Source organism: Felis catus, chromosome F2, assembly GCF_018350175.1.
Source record: "Felis catus isolate Fca126 chromosome F2, F.catus_Fca126_mat1.0, whole genome shotgun sequence".
Taxonomy (NCBI): domain Eukaryota; kingdom Metazoa; phylum Chordata; class Mammalia; order Carnivora; family Felidae; genus Felis; species Felis catus.
In genome coordinates, this window is record NC_058385.1 from 13,694,644 (window position 1) to 13,714,367 (window position 19,724).

At 37.5% G+C, this 19,724-nt stretch overlaps 1 protein-coding gene across 1 annotated transcript in view; it reads left to right on the top strand.

The window, feature by feature from the left end:
• Positions 1-19,724, top strand: part of NKAIN3 (sodium/potassium transporting ATPase interacting 3) — a 616,620-nt gene that overhangs the window by 310,990 nt on the left and 285,906 nt on the right. Inside the window, exons 4-5 of the mRNA XM_023248646.2 lie at positions 7,501-7,638; positions 18,209-18,289. Of these exons, the coding sequence (XP_023104414.2) occupies positions 7,501-7,638; positions 18,209-18,289 (219 nt within the window). The remainder of the gene's footprint in view (positions 1-7,500; positions 7,639-18,208; positions 18,290-19,724) is intronic.

Consider the following 19,724-nt stretch of genomic DNA (forward strand, 5'->3'; position numbering starts at 1 on the left):
AGGGTTACATTTCTTTCCTATAGTTCCAATGTTCCCATCCTTCTGCCACTCAAGGAGAATGTTTCAATGGCTTCTTCATATTTACATTCAAAATAACTCCCCATTCTAATTTCATTGGTTCTTTGCATCACTGATTTGGTCTTCTATCCTCTCTCCCTCTTTTCCTCCCTGTATTTCCTTTCTTCCTTCTTACCTTCCTTCCTTCCTTCCTTCCTTCCTTCCTTCCTTCCTTCCTTCCTTCCTTTATTCCCTTCCTTCCTTTCTTCTTTCCATCCCTCCCTTCTTTCCTTCCATTTTAAGATTCTAATTTCATTTATTTTGTTTATCTCATTAGGAAAAGAAACATATCCTTCTTCATCATATTCTTATAGCTTCCAGAGTCTTACCTACTTTACCTTTCACTTAGAAATGATGCCATTGTTCTTTATATCACTGCTTCCAGTTGTTTTTTTTTTTACATTTTATTAATAATTTATTTATTTTTTAATTTACATCCAAGTAAGATACCAAGTAAGGCACTGGAGAAGAATGTATATTCTGCTGCTTTAGGATGAAATGATCTGAATATATCTGTTAAGTCCATCTGGTCCAGTGCGTCATTCAAAGCCATTGTTTCCTTGTTGATTTTCTGTTTATATGATCTGTCCATTGCTGTGAGTAGGGTGTTGAAGCCCCCTACTATTATGGTATTATTATCAATGAGTTTGTGTTTGTGATTAATTGATTTATATATTTCAGTACTTCACATTTGGAGCATAAATGTTTACAATTTTTAGATCTTCTTGATGGATAGACCCCTTAATTATGATATAATGCCCTTCTTCATGTCTTGTTGCAGTCTTTATTTGAAAGTTTAGATTGTCTGATATAAGAATGGCTACTCTAGCTTTCTTTTGGTGACCATTAACATGATAGATGGTTCTCCATCCCCTTACTTTCAATCTGAAGGTGTCTTTAGGTATAAAGTGGGTCTCTTGGAAACAGAATATAGATGGATTTTGTTTTCTTACCCAATCTTTTGATTGGAGCCTTTAGTCCACTGACGTTTAGAGTGAGTACTGAAAGATATGAATTTATTGTCATTAAGTTGCCTGTAGAGTTGGAGTTTCTGGTGGTATTCTCTGGTCCTTTCTAGTCTTTGTTGCTTTTGGTCTTTTTTTTCCCCTTGTCTTTTCTCCCCTCAGAGAGTCCCCCTTAAAATTTCTTGCAGGGCTGGCCACAAACTTCTTTTATTTTTGTTTGGAAAACTTTTTATCTCTCCTTCTATTTTGAATGACAAACTTGCTGGATAAAGAATTCTTGGCTGCATATTTTTCCAATTCAGCACATTGAATATATCCTGCCACTCCTTTCTGGCCTGCCAAGTTTCTGTGGATAAGTCTGTTGCAAACCTGATCTGTCTTCACTTGTAGGTTAAGGACTTTTTTTCCCTTGCTGCTTTCATGATTCTTTCCTTGCCTGAGTATTTTGTGAATTTGACTACGATATGCCTTGTTGATGATCAGTTTTATTGAATCTACTAGGAGTCCTCTGTGATTCCTGGATATTGATGTCTATGTCTTTCCCCAGGTTAGGAAATTTTTCCACTATAATTTGCTCACGTAACCATTCTACCCCTTTTTTTTCTCTCTTCATCTTCTGGGACCCCTATGATTCTTATATTGTTCCTTTTTAATGAGTCACTGATTTCTCTAATTCTTAAATAGTTCTCTTTTGCCTTAGTCTCCCTCTTTTTTTCTGCTTCATTGTTCTCCATAAGTTTGTCCTCTATATCGCTGATTTCCTGCTTTGTTTCATCCATTCTTGCTGCCATGGCAGCCATTTGAGATTGCAACTCAGTAATAGCATTTTTTATTTCATCCTGACTAGCTTTTACCTTCTTTATCTCTGCAGAAAGGGATTCTAATCTATTTTCAACCCCAGATAGTATTCTTGTTATTGTGATTCTATTTTCTAGTTCAAACATCTTGCTTGTGTGTGTGTTGATTAAGTCCCTGGCTGTCATTTCTTCCTGTTCTTTCTTTTGGGGTGAATTCCTTCATTTCATCATTTTGAAGGAAGAAAAGGAATTATTAAGGTAGAAAAATTGAAATTAAAAAATTAAAAACAACACACACAAAATCAAATAAAGATGCTAGATCCTAGGTGTGTTTTGGCCCAGTTATTGAAAGAAACTTGATAGATTAGAGAAAAAAGGGAAAGATAAAAAAAGAAAAAAAAAGGAAAATATGAATACAATGAAATAGAATACAATGAAATTATGGAAGTAAAATAGAATTTGAAAAAATTTACACAAAAGTATAAAATATAGTAGAAAAAAATAAAGAAAAATATTTTTAGTAAAAATGGAAAATAAAAATAAATTTTATCTCTTTAGGTATTCAAGAATAAGAAAAGAAAAGGAAAAGAAAAAAAGTTGAATAGATGGCCCAGTGAACAGACTGAACTATGATCGAAATTCCATCAGTTTCCCTAGAAGTCAAACTATGAAGCACTTTGTCATCTGTAAACTAAGCAGGTGGAGAGACTTGTGGTGTTCCTGAAGAGCGAGTTTGGCCCAGTTGGGTGGGGCTTAGTGTAGCAGCTCCGTTCTCCACTAGATGGCACTGCTTAGCTTACAGAGGTGGATTGTTGTGGCACATGTAGATGTGTATGTTTATGTGTGGGAGGGGTCAAAATGGCATCACCCAGCTACCCAGTCTCTAGTATCAGAATTCTGTGCTCTCCCCTACCAGCAATCGTGCACCCCTCCTTTGTCTCTGGCTTCCATCCACTCCCCACTTTTACATTGTCCGCAACCAAGCCATCAGGTTGCCAGGTGGCACCTCCTTCCTGAGTTTTATCTCAGATGGGGCTGTGCTTCCCCTCCCTCATTTCTGAGGGACTGCAGCTTTGACACCTTCAGACCTTCTGAGGGAGGGTCTCATCGAGCAATGGCCAGGTGCTGCTCCCATCCCTCAGGAATGTTCACAGGACTGTGCTGCTGCTGATGCCCAGAGACTGTGGTTGGGTATCAGCCCACCCCAGAAAAAGTTCATGCAATTGTGTAGCAGCAGCGTTTCAGGGATTATGAGAAATCACAACACATATCTGGCACCAGGCTTCCCACTTAACATCCTTATTCCAGCACCAGTGAATGTGGTTGTTCTCCAGGGTCCGCTGGGACCTTTGCCTGTGGGGTGGCTGCACAACCCCTACCAAATGTTCTCCCAGCAGGGGAACTGCCTCTCCCCCTGTGGCCCTTGGATCCCTCAGACCTTGCTTTCTGCTCCTGGAGATTTGCCCTTCCTATCAGAGCACCGCCAGGTATCGAGCTGCAGAGTTTCAGACTCTGAAAATGCCCTGCTTATAGAGTCTTGATGGAATTTAAACCCTCTCCTTTCTTCTTTTTCCCTTTTTTTGTTCAGTCCCTTGCATACACTTTCTTTTCTCTCCAGCTGTTTTCAGGCAGTGGGGGGATGCTTTCCTGTACTCTCCCCCACCCCCCACCCCCTTCTCCATCCTCTCTCCACAAGCAAAAACAGCTTCCTGCCCTCTGCAGCTTCTCTCTCCCCCAGTTCACCCCTCTGCACTATGTACCTGCCGAGTCCTATAGTTCAGGTTGTGCAGATTGTTGTGTTCATCCTCAGATCTGTTTTCTCGGTGTGCAGGATGGTTAATGTTGGTCTGGCTGTATTTCATGGATGCAAGACACACAAAAAAACTTCCATTCCATTCCACCACTTGACCCCTCCTCCTGCTTCCAGTTGTTTTAAATTGTTTTTAACATTTATTTATTTTTGAGAGAGAGACAGACAGAGTTTGAGCAGGGGAGGGGCAGAGAGAGAGAGAGAGAGAGAGAGACAGAATCTGAAGCAGGCTCCAGGCTCTGAGCTGTCAACACGGAATCTGATGCAGGAATCAGACTCATGAACCATGAAATCATGACCTGTGCTGAAGTTGGGTGCTTAACCAACTGAGCCACCCAGGTGCCCCCCCACAGTTGTTTTAAACTGATGACTGGTTGGTTTTTGCTTTCTCTGGAGTGTCTTATTGCTCTTATATCTTCTTAAATTCTATACATGTATTTAAACCTCAAATTCTTCAGATGTCTCAGTCATTCTTTTCTTTGCTATGGCGTCTCTGCAGATGCCCTGTTTGAGTCTTCCATTCTTCAGCACTCATCAGGGCTGGGCGCTTTCCTTTCGTGTTGCACTGAAACATTTGATCACTTCCTTTCAGTGTCTTTCTGAATCAGAACCACTGTTTTCTAGGTGTCATATGCAGTGGTGTGTAGGTAATATTTAACAGTAGATTCTCCTAACAAACAAAACTCTTGATTTTTAGCATTTCCCAATGTCCATGTTGTATATATTGCCATAATGGTTGATGTCGGGTTCCCAGCTTGAGGTCACTGACCATGCATTTGGGAAGAGATTCACCCGATCTGCACTCCCAGGCCTGCTCCATTGATGAGAACTATTTTGACAGAGATATTTCTAAAATAAACTCATTCTCTCTGAGCTAACAAAGCAACCTGGATCTCATTTAATTTCACTTAGTGGCCCTGGGTCATTATTATTAATGTCAAGCTCTAAGGCAGCAAGAGGTGTCTCTAGAGATTATGACATTTAGAGAGAAGATAGTTGCCTATAAACTAAATGACAAAATGGCTTAACATGGAAATTAGATAAAATAATTAAGTAAAAAATGCAGTGGTGTTTTGTTTATTTTTGAAGGGCTTTTTTTTTTTATTTTCTTTTTTATTTTTTTTTCCAACGTTTTTATTTTTATTTTTGAGACAGAGAGAGACAGAGCATGAACGGGGGAGGGGCAGAGAGAGAGGGAGACACAGAATCGGAAACAGGCTCCGGGCTCCGAGCCATCAGCCCAGAGCCTGATGCGGGGCTCGAACTCACGGACCACGCGAGATCGTGACCTGGCTGAAGTCGGACGCTTAACCGACTGCGCCACCCAGGCGCCCCTTTGAAGGGCTTTTTGTTGTTAGTTGACTTTTTAATTTTTTTATTATTTTTTTTAACATTTATTTGTGAGAGACAGAGCACAAGCAGGGGAGGGGCAGAGAGAGAGGGAGACACAGAATCTGAAGCACACTCCTGGCTCTGAGCTGTCAGCACAGAGCCCGACACGGGGCTTGAACCCATGAATCATGAGATCATGACCTGAGCTGACGTCAGACACTTAACCAACTGCATCACCCAGGCACCCTGTTGGTTGACTTTTTAAAATACAACACAGTTGGCCCTTGAACAACACAGGGGTCAGGAACACCAACCCCCTACACAGTTGAAAATATCCGAATACAACTTTTGACTCACCTGAATTTAACTACCAATAGCCTACTGTTGACTGAAAGCCTTACAATAACAAACTATCAATCAGCACGTATCTGGTATGTTTTATACACTCTAGAGAAAGAAAATGTTTTTAAGAAAATCATAAGAGAAAATGCATTTACAGTACCATACTGTACTTATCAAAAAGAATCCTCACGTAAGAACCCGTGCATTTCAAACCCTGTTCATTAACAGTCAGTTACTGAAACCTAGGTCTCATGGTTTGTATAGCTGTTATAGCTGCCTCTCTTTTAATCCTTGGTGTGATCCCCTCCTTGTTTAGTTTTTCTTTTCTTTTCTTTTCTTTTTTTTTTTTGCTGAACTTTTGTGTTCCTATTTCAAGCCACCATGAATCCATTTCTAAGTAAGTTATCCGAAAATAAATATTAATAGATATAGTGTCTCCGCTAACGAATGCAGATTTCCTAATAAGTGGTGTTAATGCGGCTTCTCCTTCATTATATGTGTTTTCTTTAATATCATAAAAGAGAATGCTATCCATGCAGCTTCTGACAGAAAAGAAAATGGATTTTTCTCTGTTTGAAAAGTTCACTTTAAAGGTTTTTGTGATGCGCGACAGCTTTAAAATAGGGTTGCTTTTCAGAATAAATTGCCTGCAGCTGCTCTTCAGGGTTTCTTTTTTATCTGAGCACATCCATCCCGTTTGGACATAAAAAAAAAACTGCATATTTACATCACTGATGGGCCAATAAATAAACTGCTGCATTTTTAGGGGAAGCTTCCAGGGAACTAATTAGAGTCACAAGCAGACAAACAGGGTATTAAAAACACGGTTCTACTTCTTACCTTGCTGTGATTATTTTGTGTTTTAGCCATTTCTGTGCATCTTCCCATTCATGAGAGCAGGGCATAGTGACAGATCACTTGATGATCAGGAAATACCCATGAAATGAATGTGGTTCTGGTGTGGTTGTCTTTCGGCATTTGCTCATTTCTCTTCTCCTCCACAGCTTGCTGAAGGTGAATTTTAACCAAGGTAAATTCAGCTTACTGGATGGAGGACATTTCTTTATGTCCAAGGAAATTAAAGCTATTCAGGCATACGCCTGCCACATAACTAGAAAAATACCTAGGGTACCATTTTGATTTCAAATCTGCGGTTTCTAGGGCCATCAACATAACCAATTGTTGGATCATTTTATTAAAATTACTACTTTATCAAAGTAAATCTAGAAAAATGTCTGAAATGTATAAAATTAGTGTCCAAACACAGCAGGTGGAACTATAAAAGTTTTAGATATAAAATACAATAAATATCATTTTTATATGATAATGACATTTTTGGCATTCACTAGACTATATGAAATTCATCTGTTTCATAAATCATACACAGATTATTTAAGTGTATATTTTATTACATTGTGTAATTGTTTAAAATGTAATTGTGTATAATGCAGATGTAATAAACTGTAGCATGTCTATGATTGTAATGGTCCTGTAATTTTTATTTCCATATTCAAAAAGGGTTTTACCTAATCTAAGATGAATTTCCATGTAGGTATATGATGGTAATAAATATGATTCAAAGGAACGATTTAACTTAGTTTTACATGGGAGCCTTGAGCCCAGAACTAAATAAATGAGAAAGCTTCATTTTGAAAAAGTGGTTAGTCATTATCGTCAATGACAGACTAATGAAAGCAAAGAAACCAAACAGATTTGGTAATTTGTGTTTCTTAAAGGAAGCCAGGGGTGAGTAGGAGACTTTGGGTTTTGTATTTTTCCCCCAAATCATACCAGTTCTAGCACTCAAGCTTGTAGCTATTTTTCCAAGTGTGTTATACTAAGCCAATCATTTTACTTAAAAAAATCAAGAACTGATATCATAGAATATGATATTCTAAAATATCTGCCTGGATCTTCTACTACAGAAAATGATTTAAGGAATATATGTTGAGCTCTCCAGATAGGTTTAAAGTTTATTTTTACTTGAAGTCATAATCCTCTTAGTTATCTTAGTACATTTTCTGAGAGAAGTTGCATAAAATAGGACATGAAATGGGTGTCACAACGGTAGTGATGATGATGTCCGTATGTGTGATTGAAACCAAATATGCAGACTTTTCCAGCTGTGTGATACACATTAAAATGGTGTGATTCTGCTTGGGTTAGAAGCTAATGGATTCTCTTTGCTTTATTTTAGCTCTCAGCGTTAGAGAGGCAAATCTTTGACTTCCTTGGCTTCCAGTGGGCACCAATTCTTGGAAATTTTCTACATATAATAGTCGTCATATTGGGTTTGTTTGGAACCATTCAGTACAGACCTCGATATATCGTGGTGGTAAGTCATCTTTTTATCATAATAAATGCTTGTAGTAAATGCTACACATTTATAAATGCTTGTAATAAATGCTACAAAATTACTAACAGAAGATTAGATTAGATTAGATTAGATTAGATTAGATTAGATTAGATTAGATTCATCAAAAATGAATAAACATTAAAAATAAAAAGATATTTTAAAACAGGGTTTGGATAGAGTAGGAGATCTGTCTGTGATCCGGATGGCATGATGAGATATAAATGTGCATTAACTGTCATTTCTGGGACATATGTCACTAACCCGGAAAAGCAGACTTACCTAGCCATAACTTTACCATCTGATAACAATAATATCATTTAATTTTAGTTGATTTAGGATTTAGGACATTGTAAATGTTATTCAGTATTCAATACTCATCCCTGATGTATTTAATACTTTATATCACTGAACATTTCTCCATTTTGTTATGATAAATTTGAAATGTTAATTCCATACTCCCTACTATACCAAATACAGTCAGCACACCCTCCTTTGTAGGACAGTTTAAGGAAGTGTATGCTTTGTACCACAATGGAATGGAAATTATTCACAGTAATTAGTTTTGTATGAAAAGAAGGCAGTATTTTAGGCTACATGTATAAGGTTGTGAGCAATAATAAGCATATATAAGTGATTGTAACCAGGAATAACATATCTAAAATGCCCGTTGAACCTGAATAAATAACACAGTGTTCAGTAGGACTAGTGAGTATTTTCTTGCAATGCAGTGACATTGCCTTACTAGAAGAAAACCATAGACTTAAACATATGCCATCTTTCAATATTTATTTAATCTATGGAAAAAATAAAGCTACACATTTTTCTGTGAGTGCATTAATTCTCTATTTTTAATCTCAAAATTGGCTTTTTTGCACCTTTCACCATATCAAGGTGAATGTAGCTGGCCCACAGCCGACACTCTGCACCCAACATGGCTGCCCTGGGGACATTAGGAGCATTTGATATCACTAAACCAGCTGCAGGGACCAAACAATGTCTGCTTTACTTTTCTTTCTGTATAATCTGCTAGAAGGGTATCTCATGAAGTTGGACTTGTAGTATAAAACACTTCAGTGTGCATAATATCAAACTAGTATATTGGATTCTATCTTCCAGTTTGTTGCCACAAACACAGCACTTGTACTCAATACCCACTTTTTATTTTATGATATTTTATTTATGATAATAGTGAAGCCCACAATCCTCAATGGCTGTGAAACCAGTGTCCTCTCTGGAATGAAGCTGTTGGTACACATTAATGGCATTATCTAGTCCTATTGATTGTACCCTCTAAATACTAGCTCTACACATTCGTCACACAGCTACTGCCTTGGATGAGGCCTCTGCTTTCTCTTTCTGGAATAGGGACTTCCTGCTTGCTTTCAGCCTTCCTACCTTCCAATGTGTCCTTTGCACTTTTCCTAAATCACTGGCTTAAAACTCTTTGATAACTCTTAGCAGGATAAAATCTAAGAATATCCTTGGCTGACCACATGACTAAGCACTGATCCCACAATCAATGTGTCCTCTCTCCTCTCCTTTCCTGCTCCCTTCTTCCCTACCTTCTTTTTTTTTTCTTTTAAGTTTTATTTATTTAAGTCATCTCCACACCCCACAGGAGGGCTCAAACTCACAACCCCAAGATCAAGAGTCACTTGCTCTTCTGACTGAGCCAGTGAGGTACCCCACTTCCCTTCTTTCTTAACTTCCTTTCTCCTTTATTTAATTAACTTATTTATTCAAACTCTATTTATTGGGTCTCTGCCATGCGTTTGGCATTGTATTAAGTATGGGCTACGTTGGTGATCAAATATGGACACATGTATTCTCTGCCATCTTGGGTACTTACCTTACATATTATCAAATAATCATCCAGGTAAATGGTAAATTGCAACTGTGACCAGTGTTACAAAGGAGCACACTGTGCCATGAGATGTATAATGGGGAAATGGGCTCTGCAGAAGTCACTGGGGAGCTGAGATCTGCAATGTGTGAATTCACCAGGGAAGAGGAAGACCGAAGTGTTGTGGGAAGAAGGCACTGCAGGGCACGTAGTAGGATGTCAATAGCAGTAGTTCCCATTCACTCATTAAACATTAATTGCGGCCCTACTAGACTTTGCTAGGGCTGGATACATAGAGAAGAAAGTAAACTACAGCATCCCTGCTCTCCAGGAACTCGTTATGCAAAGAATGGGGAGGCACCGGGTCCAGGGGTCTCTGGAGGTGATGAAAGGTCTTTGAATGAGTCATGAGAAGGATGATGGGGCTGAGCACTAGCCCCATCACAGGTGAAAGAGCAGAGAGTTGGTGCATTTCAGCGCCATGCACCCTGCTCCTACCTGCTTCTCCAGCCTCTCACCCAGGTAGCCCTGCTTGTGTTTGAGCTCCAGCTACAGCAACGTTTTCTGTCTCTGGAGCACACTTCCCTCCTTCCAGGCACTTTAATAGTTAATCACTACTGTTGTGTGTCTTGAACATGGTTTACAATTCGTTCACATTTGTGTCTTCCTAATAGGCAGCGTTCTTTGAGAATATGGAATGTAATAGATGCTCAATAAATACTTATTAATTGTTTTTCCCATGTAGTTCCTTATGCATTCAGAGTTGATTCATGTTAGAACTGGCATCACTTCTTTCTCTGGTATCTTTTCTTTGCTTCCCTCTCTCCCAACTCCCTCTTGTGCATAGAAAGAGACAGATTTAGATCTTTAAGAATCTTCAAGATGGGAATGCAAGCTGGTGCAGCCACTCTGTAAAACAGTATGGAGGTTCCTCAAAAAACTAAAAATAGAACTACCCTACGACCCATCAATTGCACTACTAGGCATTCATCCACGGGATACAGGTGTGCTGTTTCGAAGGGACACGTGCACCCCAATGTTTATAGCAGCACTATCAACAATAGCCAAAGGATGGAAAGAGCCCAAATGTCCATCGGTGGATGAATGGATAAAGAAGATGTGGTATATATATATACAATGGAGTATTACTTGGCAGTCAAATGAAATGCTGCCATTTGCAACTATGTGGATGGAACTGGAGGGTATTATGCTAAGTGAAATTAGTCAAAGAAAGACAAATATAATATGACTTCACTCATATGAGGACTTTAAGAGACAAAACCAATGAACATAAGGGAAGGGAAACAAAAATAATATAAAAACAGGGAGGAGGACAAAACAGAAGAGACTCATAAGTATGGAGAACAAACTGAGGGTTGCTGGAGGGGTTGAGGGAGAGGGGATGGGCTAAATGGGTAAGGGGCACTAAGGAATCTACTCCTGAAATCATTGTTGCACTATATGCTAACTAACTTGGATGTAAATTAAAAAAATAAAAAATTAAATTAAAATATAAAAAAGTAAAAAAAGAATCTTCCAAGAAAAACAATGCATGTTTTTGCTTGTGTTGATTTTCTCTTTTAATGCATATGCCAATCAAATTTCTATGATTTTTGTTGTTGATGTTGTTGTTGTTGTTGTTGTTGTCATCATCTTAGGAGAGAAAGAAAGTAATGAATTGGTGGGAAAGCCTTCTGTGCCAAAGATATCATTGGATTTAATTTTCACACATATCCTATGGGCATTTATTAGCATCCCTAATTTTACAGACAAGAAAAGAGTTAAGGAAGGTTAAGTGACCTACTCCAGGAACCCACATAGTAAGTGGCAGAAGTGAATGTGTATCTGCCTCACCTCTGTTATAGTTAGGTTCGTGAAGTTGCTTTATCATGATCATTATGATGCTTTGCTTTGCTTCACCACCATATTCTAGATGATATGGTGCCATTGTCAGTATAAATTTTAACATTGAAACTGATCCTGCCCTACCACCTCAGCTGATGGCAGAATATTGTTACCTGTGTGGGATTCCAGATTACCTCTTGTTCTAACATGGGTATAAATCATCCATTTGGAAGAAGTGCCTGAAGAATCGTCAATCCAGGGTGACTGGGTGGTTCTGACTCTTGGTTGTGGCTCTGGTCACGATCTCACAGTGTGTGAGATCAGGTCCCACTTTGGGCTCTGCACAGGCAGTGTGGAGCCTGCTTGTGATTCTCTCTCTCCCTCTGCCCCTCCCTTGCTTGTGCTCTCTCTCTATCTCTCAAAATAAATATATAAACAATTTTTAAAAAGGAATCATTAATCCACAAACATAGAAACTCTGTTAAAAAAAAAAGTGCCTTCAATGGGAAGATCATATTGTTACTGGGAGGGTGGCTACGCCATGTTATCTTCATTACGCCACAGGCGATTCATCCCCGAGTTGTTCCCATGAATGCTTTGATTCGAATCTACCACCGGTGGTCTGGGATTAATTCTGAAAAAGCCAGAAAATAAATCTGGCATATGTCACAGAGGTACACAGGTGTGTCTCGAGAGGCCCCAACTTTTCAGCAGCAGTGAGAGGAATCCTGGATCAGAAATTCACACACATTTTTCACTCAGCAGGGAAAGAGTTTTTGATTGTGGGAGATTTTCTCTCAAACTCACCTGCAGTATTCTTAGTATTAGCCCCCTTTATTGGCCAAAACAAACACCAGTAATGCCAACTAAGTTTAATCCATTTCAAACTAAAATTTTTGGAACACTGAAACACAGATGGTAAGTTACTACCATTTCTGACATCAAAGAATCAAAGAATTTAAAGAATTGAAAGAATTAATCATGCTTATGAAAATGGTTATGGTCAAGGACCATACAAAACAAACTCTCCAATGTCTATAGGCAAACTTCTAACTTCCGCGAATGGAACTCAAAACTCATTAAAACTGCTCCTTTGCTTATGCCCCACTCCCCCACCTCGCACCAGCCATGCTTAATGATTGTGTTTTCCAAAGACCACATGCTGTTTCTTGCCTCCTCTGTTTGCACACTCTGTAATTTCTACCTGGAATGCCCTAGTCCCCTTACCCTCTTGGAAAACTCTAAATAGTGCTTCCACCGAATGGTCACCTGTTAGGAGCCTTGCCTGAGCATCCCACTCCAGGATAAATGCCTCCTCCTGTGCTCTCATGGATCCTGGTGACACTTTCCACCCTTGTACACTGCACAGCTACAACCCTTACTTCCAGGCCCATCTTATTCCATTCAACAGTGTTCTCCTGGCATGCCCATTGTTCCTATCCATTGCTGTGCTCTAGGTCTATCCTGGTATACATGAGGCTTTAAAGATGCTTAATGGTTGGGGCACCTGGGTAGCTCAGTTGGTTAAGCATCCAACTCTCGATTTCTGCTCTGGTCATGAGGCCATGGCCTGGGATCAAGCCCTGTGTCAGGCTCCTCTCTCTTTATGGGGTACCTGGGTGGATCAGTCGATTGAGAATTTGATATCAGCTCAGATCATGATCTCACAGCTCGTGAGTTCAAGCCCCACATCGGGCTCTGTGCTGACAGCATGGAACCTGGAGCCTGCTTCGGATTCTGTGTGTCTCTCTCTGTCTGCCCCTCCAGGGCTCATGCTCTCTCTCAAAAATAAACATCAAAAACAGAAGTTCTCTTTCTTTCTCCCTCTGCCCTTCCCTGCTCTCACTCTCTCTCTTTCTAAATATTTTTTTAAATATGTTTAATACTGTAATGAACAATTGATAAATGAATCAAAAGTTATTACATGAAATTATTTCATAGGATGGACTTGACATTGATTTCTTAGCTCAGAACACGCCAACAATAGTTCAATAAGAGAAACTGGCCTTTCCTGCCTTGTTGATCTCAATCTGAGCTTAGCTGAGGATTTACATGATAAAATGATATATGCTGCTCTGCCTGCACCTACCATTAGCTGACTTACTCCTCATCTTATTTTTCTCTAAGAAATATAATGTTATGGACTCCTGCCACTGTATTTGAGGAAGCTCCACAGCAAGGTGTGATATCTATCTATCTATCTATCTATCATCTATCTCTATATATCTATATCTATATCTATATCTATATCTATATCTATATCTATATCTATGTATCTATATATAATTAGTGGATACCAAAGTCAGTTCTAGGGTTTGAATGTACCTTTTGTGTTTCTTTGACCCTAGACAATGAAGCAGAAAGCATATTGTTCTGGAATCAGCTGTTTCCTCCTGTTTACTCCTATATAAAATATTTTAAAACCTTACATAGAAATTCCAAAATGAGAATCTGCCCTACCATTGTTTGAACCTTTATTATTTCATGGGCAGTAATTTAATCAAGCAGTTCTAAATTAATTGAAGTACAAAAGCATTAGTTAATTTAAGTTTTTGAATAAATACTAACTTTGGAAATTAACTCAAAACTGCCTTTAAAAATTAGAAAGGAAGCCAAGTTAATTTGCTAAATCCACAGTTTAGTTATGGGACTTTTGTGCAGTAGAAACTTGTGTAATTTGAATTGTTATATTAAAATTTTCCTGCTATGTCATCATAAACCTCCTTCCTGAGCTACTACTCATCATAACAGTTGAGAGTGTTAATTTTCTGGGGCGCCTGGGTGACTCAGTCACCTAAGCATCTTGATTTCAGCTCAGGTCATGACCTCAAGAGTGCATGAGTTCAAGCCCTGTATCGGGCGCTGCGCTCCCAGTGCAGAGCCTGCTTGGAATTCTCTCTCGTCTCTCTCTGCACTCCCCCTGTGCGCACTCTCTCTCTCTATCTCTCAAAGTAAATAAATAAATAAACATTTAAAAAAAAGAGTATCAATTTTCCTTTTAGTTGGTCCTATATTAAATCTCCTCCACCAATCTCCTCCACTGTGAAGCCTTGGGACATTTATTTCCATTATTTGTACCATAGTTAACTTCATATGTAAAAGTCTGACTCAGGTTGTCTTTAAGAATTACATTATGTAATGTATGTGACTTGCTTAACATAACCTAACACAGAGTAAGTGCTTAGTAAATGATTGAGCTGTTAATATATCTTTTTTTTCTTTCTTTCTTTTTTTTTTTTTTGGCTTTCACTCTGCTTTTTTAGCCATTAAAATGAAGAGATAGCACATAACTCTCTTAAAGTTCTTCTGGAGATGAATACTAAACTCTAGAAAGTGTTAGAGCAATGAGTTCACAAGAAACCTTTTTTTTTTTAATTATTAGTCTAACATATTGTACATAATACTGTATCTGATACAGTGTTATACACAGATACACATGTGAATGAATGAATAAATGACCTTTCTGTCATTTGGAAAACAAGCTCAGGAAGTAAAAATAACTTATGTCATAAACTAATTCCTCAATGAGGAAGAAATAGGCTGCAAGACTTCCAAAATTCATTTCAAGCAAAAAACACCGAAATATCTTTGTAAAACCTTGAAATATCCAGGCTACTACTTAGAATAGATGGACATTTTCTTCATCTTACAGTCTTTGAATATGTAAATTAGGATTTAAAATATATGTACCCTGGGGCGCCTGGGTGGCTGAGTGGGTTAAACATCTGACTTCGACTCAGGTCATGATCTCGTGGTTCACGAGTTCAAGCCTCACATCGGGCTCTGTTTTAACAGCTCAGAGCCTGGATCCTGCTTCAGATTCTGTGTCTCCCTCTCTCTCTGCCCATCCCTACTTGTACTCTGTCTCTCTCAAAAATAAACCAAACGTTAAAAAAATTTTTTTAATATATGCAGCGAACATAAGCAAAATATAACAAATAAATAGGTAGATAATTATACAGAGTAATTTTTTATATATTGGGAAGTGGTTTTCTATACTGCAAGTATATGTGTCTGGATGTGAGAATATGGGCATACTTCATGATAACCAAAAGGTATTTCTTAAAAATGGAGTCTTATCTTTTTTTATTCCTGTTTGCATTGATTGTAAATAAAATAACCTATGTCAAAAAGAATACATATGTTGTCCTAATACTTCCTGCCTAGGTAAATGCCTATGGATATGTTTGTATTGCTAGAAACTTCTTTCTCTTTATCTCTATGTACAGACTTGCATCTCGGACTTGAGATATGTAGTTTTCATCTCATAACAGTCCAACGTTCAGTCATACAAACAATCTTTGTTGTCAACAAACCAATATATTAGAAGAAAGACGCTTACAATATTGTTTTTAAAAACCATGAACTTCGTATCACATGTAACACATCAGTTGCAAAATACAAAAGAAATTGTTATTCAAAAACATTGCCAGTGGCCTCATTATATAAATGACATAAATTTTTAGAAAACCGATAATTTGGTGAACTGGTCATTTTATAAGTTGCAAAATTTGGTGAAGTGTTAACTTGCAAATTATTCCGTAGTCCTTTTCCTAAAACCCTTTTGAAATGAAGCCTATCATGTAATACTTAGCTCAGCTCTGGAGTCAGACTGTGAGAGTTCCTCTCCCAATTATGACACTAAGTAGGTGATCAAAAGATTACTCTCTTCCTGGGTTTAGTGTGATGACTGAATAACGTGATCTGTATCAACTGCTTAGCGTGGTACCAGGAACATAGAAAGTGCTTAACACAGTACCAGGAACATAGAAAGCAGCAGAGTTATTGTTAGGGAATTTAGCAGCAGACACTTGGAGCCTACTCAGCCTGGTAATTTTATCTTTGAGAGTTCACAAATGACATCAGTGGTACAACTTGTGAGAGGTCCTGAATACACTTCTGTCACTGAGTTTGTGCCGTGATGTTAAAGTAGATTGGTTTTATTATGCATTCGTTATAACTATGGGTGGATTGTCTTTTCTAAAAGAATACTTATGGGCTTAAGTTTGCCTTCCTAATAATTAAGAATCGTATGGTTTTGCAGTTAATTTTGTTTATTTCCTTATGTTAGCCTTACTTTCTTTTATGCCCTTTCCTTAACCTTTGTATCATTGGCTTTTTTCTCATGACTTAGTGGTTTGCACTGCTCTCTCATTCTAATTGACTCATAATTAGATTAATTTAGAATGAAAAATGTAGATACCAGTGACCATCTTAAATTAGCAACAGCTTTGAAATTTGTTATGGTTATTGTGACTTGATCAGTTTGCAAAAAATATACATTGAGGATGAAGTTTAGCTATTTTCAATAGTCATGGAACTATTTTTGCGGTTTTTAAAAGTGTATTTCAATGTACTTGGCACATTTTTAAAACTGCCTAAAGTCATTCATACTGGAAGACTTTATTAACAGAAGATATTGTCAGCATCAACAATATCTACAAATGCCAAAAGCCTCACTATATATTTTAATTTGTGTTAATATTTGAACATATTTGCCACCTTCTCTAAATTTTCAGTGATTTTGGACCCCCTTAACTCATAATTATAATTGTATTATTCTTAAAACAAACAAACAACAACAAAAAACTCCTCTCCAGAAAGAAAAAAAGATGTATGGGATGTGACATCAAATGTATCCAATTAAAAAGCTACACAACTACGTGAGATTATTTTGAAAGCCTTTTAAAAATCATAAATGACAGACACAAAATATAAATTAAATTTTGCAAGTAGTGACAGGCTTCTGATAAGGTTTCTAATGGGAGCGTGGCTATTTTACACAGTGTTTAATCTTCATAATTGTGTTACTTGACACAGCATAGAATAAGTTACTTAGGTGATTTCAATATTTATTTTCATTTGACAATAGCATGGGATGATTAAAATCACTGTAGAAAGCAATAATTTAATCAGTATGTCGACTCTTGAAGGAATTAACAATGTACAGGCTTTTGTGGTAAAGTAAAATGAATGAGAAAAGCATTGTGTTGTGTTCCCACGGTCACATCTTCAGTCATCCAAGCTAATTCTATGTCAATTCTAGATTTCAGTTTCTTCATCAGTAACCAGGTGGTTTGTACCCTAAGACCCTCTGCACTGATGAGTCTTGATCTAAGGCTACCTTAATTCAGACTCACCAGTACTCTCAGGGAAGGCATTTCTTAATACATAATACATTGATAAAACCAATTAGTCAGTAAGGCAAGCATGTTTAGAGTTTGTTGGATGTGATTGGAAGGTATTTTCCTATTATGGAAAGATTGTTTATTTGCTCATTCTTAACCATATTTATTAATTTTGGGTTTTTTTAAAATATTTTAACGGTCATATTTAACATAATTGTGTTGGAGGCACAGACGCACTACTCATACTAAAATAGTTCAACAGGAAAGTGTGTTCATTTTACTCCCTACATCCATTTTCAAACATGCTCTTCATTCAGGGGTATGTAAGTGCTGAGTTTTGACTCACATTCCTAAAAATTTGACAGGTTAATATTATAACTAAAAGATAGATAGATAACCCACAGAAAATTTGCATAATTGTATTCCCTGGAAAAGCTAATACTCAGAAAACAGAAATCAAGTCAGCTCTTGGATTTAACTTTATCTGCAGGCCAGCAGAGCACTTTAAAAATAAATCTAGCCTTATTGGCATCTACTGAAAGCCGTAGAAACTATTGGATTTTTAATTTCCAGATCTTAGGGGACCTCATAAGGAGTAGTCTTTTCTGAGCATGCCCTGCTTCTTCCCAGAAGACTTAGACTTATTGACATTTTTATTATTGATTTATTTAGTATACATGCCTTTCATCTCTACATTTTTTTCTCTTTCTCCCCCTTCCCCCCTTCTCTCTAGTACACAGTATGGACTGCCCTCTGGGTCACCTGGAATGTGTTCATTATCTGCTTTTATTTGGAAGTAGGTGGGCTCTCTAAGGTAAGTTTATCATGCTTTTAAAGTACACTTTAAAAAGAGAACACTAATAAATAATTATTATGACCATATATATGTATATGTATATCTATATATCAAGAGAGAGAGAGAAATCTAAGTAACATTACAAATGGAATACTAATCAAAAATCAGTTTGGATACTGATCAGGAAAGAGTGATCTTAGAAGCGCGTTAATTTAATGAAACTCCACAACTGTAGCTTTCTGGTTTGGTCTGTTAAGCTGTGGTAGAACCCAGCTTCTAGTGTATCCTCATGTCCTGTTGAAAAAGGCCTAATGTCATGGTGACAAAAGCCCCAAATGTTAATTGAACAATGTTCTTGAACATTCTTGTATTTAAAGTGGAAAGGGGGGATTGATGAAAATGTTGACGTAACAGATATGAATAGCAATCTGCTATCTTTGCTTGAATATTGATTGTGGGGGAAAAAAAGTTTGACAAAGGCTAAAATCCTTACATGTCAAGTGGAGGATACATTTCCTAACTACTAAACACGTCTTGAAATTCTGGTTAAGTAGAAGAGAGCTGTCTCCACGCAACATGATACCAATGTTATTTCTGTATAAAACTAGTGTCAATCGAGCACACATTTTTCACTATGACTCCTACAGAAACATCTTTTGATTGCCATCCAAATGGAAGAGCATCTTGGGTGAAGCTTCTAGCTGTGTTTCTCAAACATGTGTTTCATAAACCAGAACAATTTTTACTTGTAGAAATCATAGAGAGGAAATGTAACCGTATAATTACAAAGAGAATGAGAAAGCTGTATTTTTTTCAAATTCTCATTATCAACTCTATTAACTTGTTCTATTATATCATAGTTTGAAATCTTATGAATAACATAATGGTCTTCTACCAGCATTTGTGGTTTTAGATCTTAGAAAATTTGCACTGACCAGCAGACTCTTAAAGTTGTCAGGCTCCACTGAAGATCCATATGGTAACAAAGAATTTTGTTACCCTGAAGGGTTTTCCCCCGGAACCTCCAGAAGTGGTTAGTCTTTATTCTACATACACTGTGATAACCTTATAATTAGAACTTGTCATCGTTTTCTCACATTGGCAAATGTATTCGGGAGCCAGAAGTGACATTTCTAATACTGACTTTTATACAAATGCACAAGCATCTACCTTTAATATTTGTGCCATTAATCACATTTTACCTCTAATTTTTAAGACAGAAAAAGTATTTAAATCAGTGCCCAGTTATCTTCTATAGCATGCAGATTATAAAGTAATTTTAAAATGCAAATTTTATGAATATAATAATTGTGAATAATAAGGTAAGCAGAGCATTTTTCCAACCATGGCATTTTGTATCTTATAATTTGGTCTATTTAAATCATTAGCGGGTAGTAATTCTCTTCTATTTGCTTCCATATAAACTGATTTTTGAGGGGAAAAAATAGACCAG